The sequence below is a fragment of the Eurosta solidaginis genome, chromosome 5 (assembly GCF_040869045.1).
Source record: "Eurosta solidaginis isolate ZX-2024a chromosome 5, ASM4086904v1, whole genome shotgun sequence".
In the NCBI taxonomy this organism is placed as follows: Eukaryota; Metazoa; Arthropoda; class Insecta; order Diptera; family Tephritidae; genus Eurosta; species Eurosta solidaginis.
Genome location: NC_090323.1, coordinates 20326735 through 20338835, shown reverse-complemented (window position 1 = coordinate 20338835; position 12101 = coordinate 20326735). Strand labels below are relative to the sequence as shown.

Here is a 12101-nt window from a genome sequence, read left to right as displayed (position 1 = left end):
TGGATTTCAATATTTCAGTTTTGGTAATAGTCTAGTTGAGGGGTCGACTGCTAAAACGCTACCAAATATCGAGAGAGGTGTCAAACGATGCGTCTTGCCATCAGTATTAATAATCCGAAGGCGGAAAATAAAATTTTTAAAGCGTTCAAAAGATATTAACGAAAAACCGAAAAAAGACCCGCGGGTACCTCCGAAACCGGGGGTTGGATCCATAGTATTTTTGCGCAGAACACCTTTATGCATGGCGGCCTTCGGCTGCGCTTATAAAAAATAACCCTGGGCTACGCCATGCCAAGTCCGGGTGTGTGGCATAACCGGGGCTACCGCCACGGTGATGCACAATTTTTTTTGTGGGCACGAACACAACAACAACCACATGGAAATCGCCAACTTCAACTGCAAATATCTCCGGAAAGAGAAAAAATTTTCTTTTCCACCTTCGGATTATGGTTCTCGAGATTAATACGCGTCTTTTGACACTTCTCTCGATATTTTTTGACGCGTATTAGCAGTCGACCCCTCAACCAGACTATTACCGTATGTTGTAGTTACAAAATTATTTACCTTTTCTTCAAGAGTCAATGGGGATTTATCTTCAGACTTTCGTCTTTTTGGGTGCATTGATGTTAGATTAGAACTCGTAGAAGGTTGACTCCTACACATTATCACACTCATTTCATGTTTCACTTTGGTAATAGTCTAGTTGAGGGGTCGACTGCTAATACGCTACCAAAAATATCGAGTGTGGTGTCAAAAGACGCGTATTAATCTCGAGAACAAGAATCCGAAGGCGGAAAAGAAAAATTTTATCCCTGTCCGGAGATATTTGCAGTTGAAGTTGGCGATTTCCCTGTGGTTGTTGTTGTGTTCATACCCACAAAAAAAATTGTGCATCACCGTGGCGGTAGCCACGGTTATACCACACACCCGGACTTGGCATGGCGTAGCCCAGGGTTATTTTTTATAAGCGCGGCCGAAGGCCGCCAACGCAGAAAGATGTTCTGCGCAAAAATACTATGGATCCGACCCCCGGTTTCGGAGGTACCCGTGGGTCTTTTTTCGGTTTTTCGTTAATATCTTTTGAACGCGTTAAAATTTTTATTTTCCGCCATCGGATTATTAATACTGATGTCAAGACGCGTCGTTTGACACCCCTCTCGATATTTTTGGTAGCGTATTAGCAGTCGACCCCTCAACTAGACTATTACCTTCACTTTTTATTGGTTGCATCTTTTTCGCACCACAATCTAAATATTTATTGCTTTGAATTACTTGCAAAATAAAGAGAAAAAACAGAAACAAGTTAAAGATTCGCGTTTTATGTTTCATTCCTTTTTCATTAAAAATTGCACTCTGAATCTCATTCCTTAGATCTAATATAAAGTCAGCACATTACTCAGTTATTTTATGGTAAACTTTCACTAACTTTGCGCGCGTTACAAATTTGAATTCCTTCAACTAAAATTAGTGATCACCGATTACCGATAACAAAGGCGTTCGCTAAACTTCGGCACTACAAGCCAACCTAATAAAACCGCACTACGTTTTTTTAGCGCACGCAAACAACGGGTGATTTTTGCCCGAACCGAAATAAGCATGCGTTGCGACAATGTAAAGCATGCGTGCAAACGTCAAACTCAAATGTCACGCAGAACAAAAATTGGAAATCGAGTTAGGTTTTCACGCAGCAAATTCAATTTGGGTTGCCCTCATACAAGTTGTACACTTCGGTCAGTGTCAAACTAGCGTGGAACCCAGTGGAACCTGCGTGGAACATGAGTTTTGACACTGAACGAAGTGTCAAAATTACCGGGGTTGCTTCGTCGAAAGCGACACAGGGAAGCAAAAAAGGGATCGGAATATTAGATATGGGTTGCTGTGATGGTAAATTTTTTTTAACGAATTTAGTAGGAAATTTTAAGTGCACCCATATGGGTCCTTCAGAAAATTATAAAAAAGTCTTCAATTGGGGTATCTGAGGACGCGTAGTTATTCCAGTATTAAGAATACAAACACGGGAGTTAAGTTTTTCTACCCGTTCAAAAGTTCTCCGCGAAAAACAGTTTGAAACCGAGGTCGAATGCAATAACCCGTCCAAAAAAGCGGAAAAGAAATGAAAATACGCGTTTTGTCCTGTTATCAATAGTCCAAAGGCGGAAAAGTATTCGAATTATTGGAAGCGAGGCAAAAACGCGTCTATTAATACCTCCCCCGACGGTTTTGGTCGTGTTTTAGCAATCTTCCCCGGTAATAAAGTATCACAATTTGTTAAATAAAATTGTCCAAAATATATGGATATTAAAGAAAGATGTAATTAAGTGCTCGTTTGAAAGTAAATAAGTATATTTCTTTGTAATATAACAATAAAAATTTTAAGCAGTTTTCGATAGCTACTAAATTTTTTTTGTTCCTAAGAAGTACAACAGTGCCAAATAGCATCCACAAAAAAAACGAACAAGAACAAGCATTTTATCAGGTGAGCGTGGCTGTGTATGTGCGTCCTTCTACATATCCTACTTGTAGACCTGTACTATGTTCTTATGTTATTTAGCATTTGCATGAATAAAGAAACTAATATAATATGTATACATAAAACCAGTGCTCTGTTGCATTTTATCAGAGTTGCCAAAGTAAAATTTTATTATTAGTTATTTGCATGCAGTATTTTACTTTTGGCAACTCTGTTCGATCGTCATCGTGTCGTGATCACTGTCGTTAAAAAACGAGCAATGATTGGCTGATGGTGGTCCGCAAACGCATTGCAAAAGAGTATTGTTAGAGTACTCCAACATGAAGAAAATGGAACACGTAATCCAACAATTTTTGCAGGGAAACATTATGAAACTTCAAAAATCCCCAAATCTTTTTTGTATCATGTGCAAAACGAACTTCCGATAAACTACGTTGCCGCTACCGAAGAGTTTTTAGAATTTTGAGGGATTCTTTGAAATCGACTATTACCTCAGTTTTTTACATTTATTTACGGAATATTATTTTTATATCTTATAACTTTAAACGAGCAATTCTTGTTTGTTTGTATAGCCGAACGATCTCGGGAACGGCTCAACCGATTTAAATGAGATTTGGCACAGAGATAATGTATCACCTTCTAAGACTTTCTACCTAGGTGTTGCCACTCAGAATGTTTCACAAGGTTGCCACCTATTTGAAATTAAAAAAAAAATTGCATGAGATATGCCGGAATGGGTATCAAACGAAAGGTATTTCACTCCGCATTACAATAGGGACATTTTTGAGTAGTGTTGCCATTTAGGGTTGGGGAAGTTAGACGAAATAGTACTCTACTTACTCATATTCTATTAAAGCTTTAAACGAGAAAATTAAAGTTAAAAATCTTCGTAAAAAAACTTACACATGATTCGACTTAATTTTAAATAATTTTCTTTTAAATTAATAATTGCAATTTCTCACAGATTACTATTAGAAAGATTTCTCAGCACAACGAAACGTTGCGGAGGAAAGCTCGGTCACCCAGGTACTACAGTATTATATATGTAGGATTATGTAAACGTAACTTTCGAACGAGTAAAATCTACCTAAAGAAATTGTACTGTTACACATTGTGGATAAGACAAGTGTGATAACTTCTGCCTAGACGTCAAAATAACAAATAGAAGGAATGACCTGATTTTCAAAGTGACTATCGTGATCTCATCCTGTATCTCTTTCTATCACCCGCTGAAGGTAGCCCGCCGTATTCGCCGCCATGTTGAACAGCCTGTCAAAACGCTGCCAAAAGGCTAAAAAGTAGCCATCTTGAAAATCCTGTCAGGCAGTTGACGGATAAGATATTACACTTGTTTTATCCACAATGCTTTTACAAGAATTCTCGATTACTTCTGGACGTTTGTGATCATTCGAGTCACTGAATTGGCAAATAAATTATCTCAAATGTTTTTATGCAAATTGATCAATATCATCATCTCTAACAAAACGCGGATATTAATAAAATGTTGTGATAAAGTTTCTCTTTATGTAAATACATGCGTTAGGCGATATGAGTTGTTTAATCTAATGGAAACCAAGCCTTATTTGTTTATAAAGCAACGACTCAATACGAAATTTATAAATAAAAACAAATACAAGGCGCGAAATACCTCCGAAGAGATTTTGCCACAGCTTCTCTTCCAAATCGCGTCGTGCTCCTTTTAATTTTTCCTACAAATTGGCGAAAGGGGACCTACATCCCTAACTAACTCCGAACGGCATCTGAGTTTTCACTGAGAAGCTTTTCATGGCAGAAATACACTCGGAGTGTTTGCCAAATCACTGCAGCGCGGCGACCCCCTGATAAAACTTCTTTCTAGGTTTTTGAGGTTTCTCTGCCCAGGACTTGAGGAATCTTCGGTGTGGTAGGCGCCAAACGAAATTAAGGACAGCAACAATACCAAGTTTCTCCGAAACCGCCTTACCAACAGCATAACTTCAACACATAATTACATACGATGTATGTAGTGTGTAGAAGAATAATGTATGCAGAAGAAGGCAATTGGGAAACACTACAACAACTAAGGCATGACGTGACTGAATGCGTTTGTAACACTTCAACCTTCGTAGGAGTGCGGGTTCAAATCCCACTCCCGGGAGAAAAGGCTTTGAAGAGATTTACAAAAGTATAATCGAAACAGATGTCGCCTTGTCGCCCGTTTAAATTTTTCCCAAATTATTAAAGAAATTAAGGAAGTTTTAAATATACTTGTATGATGAATATTTTTTCGTAAAAACGTTGTCTTGATAAATTTTAACACACAAATCAGAATAAAGTTTTTAAAATGCCGAAAATGAGTTCAGAATCTGTTCAAGTTTATTTCACGTTAATATCAATTTAATTTCATAAGAAAGATGTTCTACATTTTTTTCTCAAAAAATTAGAAATCTTTAGCTGAAATATAAAAGAGCTGTTGTATCATATTTTTTTTTTTTCAAATCCGAAAGCATTTTTTTTCGTGTCGAGCTACGTGACGAGACTCTTGAAAGAACCTTTAGTTTTCAAAAACCTTCGTTAATACTTATACTACTAAATTCTTAAATTCACTGCATTTGAATGAACAAAATTCACACGCTCTAATAAAACACTTCCAAAATCTTTATATCCTTTTTACCTTAAACACTCGTGTTTTGAATAAAAGTCGAAAAAGTAACACTTCTTTATATGTATATTTCAATTGCACACTGCAAGTTTATTAATTTACTTATTTGTATGTAAACAATTGATTTGGGCGTCTTGATATATATTTTTTCAATCTATATATATATATGTTTGTTATATGAAATCGAAAGCGCACATGCTTGGTGGAAAATATAGTTGCAATATTTCGTTCCAAAGGTAATTCATAAGCTGTTTATTTTTTTGCATTACAACGCGTGATATACAATTTTGGTACGGCTACTTATGAATGTATATATGTATGTATTTGCATTAATTCTTTTTTAATAGCAGACTTACTGCAGTTTTCATATTTTAAAACATTTTACAAAGTTCGTTCAAACTTTTTTGGGTAATTTTTTGTCAAGTTTTTTTTTTTTTTTTGTGTGTGTAAATTTACCTTCAGGTCACCATATCATTTATAACGATATGTTTGTATTTCTCTTTTCACCTTAACTTTTCTTTATACAATCTTACGTTATTCCTTTTTTATTGCTTGTTTTTATAAATAATTTTTTAAAATTTTGTAAGAATAAATATAATACTTTTTACAGATTGATTTAAAGCTTTGCGTGCATAAGTTTGATTCGAGAAAGGTAAAAAATGTATTTTGTAATATTTTAGCTTTAGAAGTTTACTAAACCCAAAAAATTCTGAATGTATAGCGTGAATTTCAAATGCACTTTAAAATACATTGACATTGCATCAGGTTTATTGAAATAAGTAACATTGAGCAGTACAGTAAAAAAATATTTCGACTTATAACAAATTGTGCATTAACCATATTTTTCCATGGTTATTTTCAAAAGAGCGAATTCCCCATCATAACATCAAATTTGCCTACAAAATACATAATTTCGATTGCTGAGTTGTATATCACCCTATCTCAGTTGCCGTTTAAAATGCCCTCTGTCAGAAAATATTTGAATAACGCACCTCAAATTTTCTGAAACGGCAACCGAGATAATGCAATGAAATGTTATCGAATAATTAATTTCAGAAACGCTATTTTTATGGAGCAATGCGTTGAATTACAAATTTCCCTTCACAAATAACGCACTTGATGCAATGTAAAGGTACCCTTAATATGTTATTAAGCCCATTTTTCAGTGTAAATTTAAACTCCGGTTAAAGTTGACGAGAGTTTAACTTGCCAGTTTGCTCGATAACATAAAATTTGGCTGCTCATTTCAGCTTAGTCTTCCGAAGTTGCAGAGTTAAACTCTATTAAACTTTAACCAGAGTTTAAACTCGCACTAAAAAAATTGACCTAAATTGTTACACATTTTTAGCTTGTAAAACTTAATATGTGCATTTTTAGGTTTAAATATTTTTAACATTAAACCAAATGCAATAAATTTTTACCTGGCATTACTTCAACATTTGCTACTAAATTTAACTTTTATAAAAATATGCAAACTTTTTTATTACAACTTTGCTTTCAATACAAAAACTACTACGTGGCGTATATTTAATACCGAAACTACATTTTTATAGTATTCAAATACAATAACACTTTTATGCTTTTGGGATCAACAATTTCATACAAAAGCTTACAACTTTATGTTAATAAAATGTTTTTTTTTTTTTTTATTTCTAACAAATTCCTAATGCTATGGTGGTGAAGTTTAAAAATTTCCAATTGAAATATATATTTTTGTGCAATTTTGTTTATTAGGCAATTTTTTATATAATGCTTAAGCGAAATTATTTTGAAATTAAATGAATTTAAAATTGTGTATCTTAGTTGAATATGTTTAATCTGAATTCGATTCTTTGACTTTTCAAAACCTTGTTTTATAGATACTTTGCTGCTTTATTAAACAAAATTTTCCTGCTTTTAATCAACTTAAGCTTGTGAATAAAAATTTATTTACGTTGCTTAGCAAGCACGATTGCTACCGCAATAAAATGAAATTGGAATGTGTTTTGGTTGCTTAAAATTTATCTGCTTGTTAAAAAAATAATTTAATTCAATTGCTTTATTATTAAACAAGTAAACCCGCTGATTATATTTAAAACGCAACAATACCAATTCGCTTCATATATTCGTTTCATTGAAATGGCAACGTAAAATTCGGTCTAATGGATAGTAAGCCTAAAGCTGGAGACATTGGTGCTTTATCGGTAACCTTATAACAGCTGATTCGACCAACCTTATGAGAATCAATGCAATCGATCATTGGTGCCGCTAAGGTCGTAACCGTATCGTAGCCAACCAATTGGGTTTTGGTATACCGTCGTAACGATAAACAGCTGATTACGTTAGGGATACGGATACAACGATACGACATACGGCACCAATGACTCCAGCTTTAGTTTTAACCTCCCACTTTTCTACAAATGTCGAAAGAAAAAGAACATGGCTTTCGTTAAATACTAGTACACTGAAGTCTAGTACTCATCTCTCAATAAATGCTATAGTAATTGATATAAATGAGTCATCAGCTTATTGTTGCTCATTTAACCATGAATAGAACAGGAAAATTCTCAATTCGTAAGAAGCCAAATTAATATAAATTTTAAAATAAAATTAATCTAAAAAATTACATGTATAAAATTTCAAAATGTCTGACAAGGGATCGAACCAGCGACCCCTTATTGTTATAGTAGAAGTTATTTTGATTCCATGTTAATCGACTTCTTAAATACTCTAATCGTGATCAATCGGTAGCGTGGAAACATAACTTTGTGTTTAACCATTAGTAAAAACTGTTTAATATAAGTTTCCTTTACAAGAGGCATATATTTTTTAATATCTATTTTATGTTTTAAACAAGAAAATTTCAGTTAGATTTCGCCAAAAAATAAAATTCTGCATCGAACTTATAGAAATTTTAGCAATATATATACTAAAAAACCTCAAGGCAAACTTTTTTCTTTACAATTTATTGTATCAATAACTGCTTATACTACTAGTATCATTTAAAATTAATTACCTCACTTACATATACGGCGTAACACATCGGTATATAAAAATTGCAACAAGTTTTACTTATAAGCTAAAATACATTCAACAGTTTATATTATATTTTTAACTATATAATGAGAATTTTTGAAACAGATGTACATATAAAATTCCATTTTTTTTTTACGTTTTTACGCACAAATAAATGAATCAAAAGTATATTGTCAAACTCTTCATTACATTTGCTTGTGTGCTGATTTTTTCATGTATCTATGCATTTTCAAACTTAATGCGTGTTTTAGTGAAAATTTCATAGATATGGAATATACTTTATAACATACATACGTTCTTTTGCAATAAATATGTCTATTTTTTACGTCTTAATAGTGAATCAAATTTCCGACTTACCTCCAACAAAGTTGAAGTATTTTTTTGGTTACATTGGTTAAATTGTTCTATGTTAGACATATATGATATATGTATATTTTGTTCTCTTTCTTAATGTAATTTACTTAAGTCAAATTATTTAATACGATTTAACTACCATTCAAGGTACAGACGGTGAGTTACAGGTCACTAAAAATGTGGCAATGAACTAATCAGCTTTAGATGTTTAATCAAAAACAAATCCTACTTTTTCACAGATATCTCATCCCCATTAACTTTGTATGTATGTGGATATGTCAAACTAGCATATGCAGTTTCACTGGTTTTTTTTTAAATTTATATGCATTAATCTTGTCGGTTTAATGTTTATTCTTTATTTTCCCTACTCATACTAAGTTCATTCCTTATTCAGCTTCGAACGAAGAGCATGAGATTAAACAATCTCTAAGCAAAAATCTATAATTTTTGTGTATGGAAATTTCAAGGCAAATACACAGAAATAAATTTGAAGCAAAAAATGAAAGTTTTAACAGAATTATGCTTTAAAAATGTTATTGGCCAAAACAAATTTTTGAAAACTTTGCACATGGCAATATTCCAGCTATAAGTGCTGTTTTCACCATTTTCAGTTAGTCACTTACCTAAAAGTTACCGAAAATCTCGTTTTTTTCATGCTAACTGAAAAAGCGTATTAAAGCTAACTGTTTTGTCGCGGTTTCCACAATTTGATCTAAAAACAATTCGCAATTATCAATTTAACTGGAAGTCGGCCACGCTATTTTGGTGAAAACGAAAACGACGAATGAAGTACTGCTATCCTCCAGTTTAATTCAAAATTAACTTGACGGGCCTCAAAGAAACATTTTCTGATCTCCTGCTACCAAAGAAATGGTAAATGCATTACGATACGACCTGCGTGGACTGGGAACAGGGTAGTGGGTTTTCCCAATTAGGCGTGGTGTGGACTGGTTATGGATCGCACCACTTTGCAACATTTGCAATACCTCTGGAAAGATTCGAGAGCAAGCTTTTAGTTTCGACTCTCAAGATATTATTTTCGCACAGTGCTAATTACAGAAAACACACCTTTTTATAGAATTTGGGTGCTTTGAGAATGCTTCTAATAACATTTTGGCTATGTTTGCTAAACTTTCCGATAAATTTATCTTGGCATGTGTATAAATAAGAGCTAAAAGCTTTGCGAGCTCATCCTTAAATCCCCGATGAAATTTGTCTCACATTAGGTACAATCTGTTGTCTATATGGTTTATGGAAAAGGTGTACTCTTATAGCGTTTTCTTTTCTAGCTATAGTGTTATGCTTTTTGTACGCCGCGCAAGGGTTGTTGTTCTATTCTAAAAAACAGGCAACGCCTGTTCTTTTGTGAAAATTGTTGCCTGGTCGCAACGCAAAAGCGTTACACTTTTACCCTGTATAAAAGGGAGGTGTGGCAGTGCAACTCTGTGTAACTCTCAATTCGCTCTTAAGTTCCACATATACTCTGTTAATATGAGTACACAAATCACCTACCCAGATTGCGGATTCACGAGTTCAAAATTGTTTCGTTCTGCGCATCTACGTCACAGTTCACTGTTTGAGCGAATGAAAGAAAAGAGAAAAAAAACAAGAGCTAAAAAAATGACGTAAGAATTGCCCATAAAAAAACTGATCTAATGTTTACATGCGCAATGCGCAATCTTCTTGTGTGCTTTGTGATATGAGTGAATATGGTGAGTTGAAATGTTCTTTGTATGCACTATAAATGTTGACAATATTCTGGAGTAGGTGTAACTCTATTGAGGCTTTACCATTTACATAGGAAACAATTTATTTCAGAAAAGAAAACGCTATTATGAATAATTATCAAGATTTATTTTCCCAAGAGCTTACTGCAAATTCAAGCTCTTGCATGAAGGGAATTTGAAAAGGGAATATCCCTCAATCCTTACTACCTTATGATTTCGTTGATTATGGGCTTATTTTACATAAAAATTTAACCACTATGACAATTGTTTTTACAATATTTTCAAGCGATATATTAACGCAAACTGTTGATTCAAATGATGATTCTCAACGGAAAGCCGAATACTAAGAGCTCGATTAATCGATCTTTGACTTTATCGATTTCAACATTACATCTCCATTCAAACGTCATTTATATCTCATGCATACCCCTAGTCGCTATTTCGGAAACGGAAACGGAGTTTGAAGCAAAATTGTAATTTTCGTGATTGCACCGTTTTTTAAGATTTGCATAAACGCAAAACTTCGGGAGTGAAAAATATTAAAAATATATCTTGCTAGAATTTCTCACTATTGGCCACTAAATAAGATAAGAAGGTATCACTACAGGTATGTTCAAATTGAAGTTGTTGGAGGCGCAAGTGGTGGAGGGAAAATAAAAATTTAGGTGGAAAAAAATATGTGAAGGAAATTGTGGACGGTGCTGGAAATGGGGCGGTAACAGAAGTATATACTTAACATGAGATATAAGGCGTTTTTTTTGGTAGGAGTATGGCACGCGGGAAAGGAAAACTGAGCGGAAGTGGCTGAGTGAAGAAAAATTGATGATGAAAATAGTGGGGAATAGGTTGTACACTGCTATGTCGTAAACTCAGCTAGCTTACAAATAATTTTTTAACGATTTTTCTAGAAAAAAAGAAGAAGGACTTCAGTATTACACCTCCATCTAGTTAAGTTAATAGATTCCCAAAAGTCTAATGGATATTATTTAAGTAAAATTATTACAATTGCTAAAGCATTTGGCTAAGTGCTTATATATAATATGTATGAAAGATCTATGCGGTTAAAAAACATTTTTTTTGTAAATTTCGTAATTTTAAAAATATGATTTAGTGGTACGTTTCTAAAGTCACCTTAGCCGAATTACGATAAAAGTTAAAGGTTACACATTAAAAAAAAAATAATAAATGACTTTGATTAGTAAGCCAAATTATTTACTTTACCCTAAATCGACTTTGGTTATGTTAAGAACAATCTTAGACAAATAGATATATGTAATTGCGCTTAGTTGCTGGAACTTCTATACGATTAGCTAAGCGCACGAAGGGATTCTTACTAGTTGATAATGGCCATGTCGTTAATAGTGGATTACGATCCATATTGATGGATTTCAAAATTTCTAAAAACTTTGCGATCCGGACCACGATCCATCAGTATTTCAGGCTGAACATGACTTGTTGTTGTTGTAGCAGTACTTCACCCCATCCAATAGGTGGGACCAAGGACGCAACAAATTAAATGGGGTTACACTGAAATGACAGCCCTTGGTCGGGAAAAATACCGAGTCGCTCCGATACATAGAACCGACTGCCTTGGGAACGCTGAGCATGACTCGTGGTGCGGATCGCAAAACATCTAGAAATTTCGAAATCAATAAATATGGATCGTAATCCAGTATTGATAGCATTGCCTCATCATGTGACACTCGCAATAGATCCAAGTGTCAGTGGATCCGTGTATTTCAACGGCTGAAAACGGAAAATAACACCAGCCTGTTTCCTGTTTTGATTGAACCAGCAATTAACATTGCAGCGGGCCATTATTAGGCTTTGAAGTTATTTCACCCTTGCTGTTGCTTTTTCACCATAGTTGCCGCCCTATAGAAAAGAAATTCAT

The 12101-nt window shown here is 34.0% G+C and overlaps 1 protein-coding gene across 6 annotated transcripts in view; it reads right to left on the bottom strand.

Annotated features, from left to right (window-relative positions):
• Positions 1–5130: 5130 nt before the first annotated feature.
• The window catches only part of LOC137251788 (tyrosine-protein phosphatase vhp-1), a 153331-nt gene continuing 146360 nt past the window's right edge, over positions 5131–12101 (bottom strand). For 4 of the 6 annotated variants that reach the window (XM_067786641.1, XM_067786639.1, XM_067786640.1 and 1 more), the window contains one exon: positions 5133–12082. In XM_067786641.1, the coding sequence (XP_067642742.1) occupies positions 12046–12082 (37 nt within the window). In that variant the 3' untranslated portion in view covers positions 5133–12045. Of the gene's footprint in view, positions 12083–12101 lie in introns of all 6 variants that reach the window. The other 2 variants (XM_067786643.1, XM_067786644.1) reach the window with 1 other exon arrangement.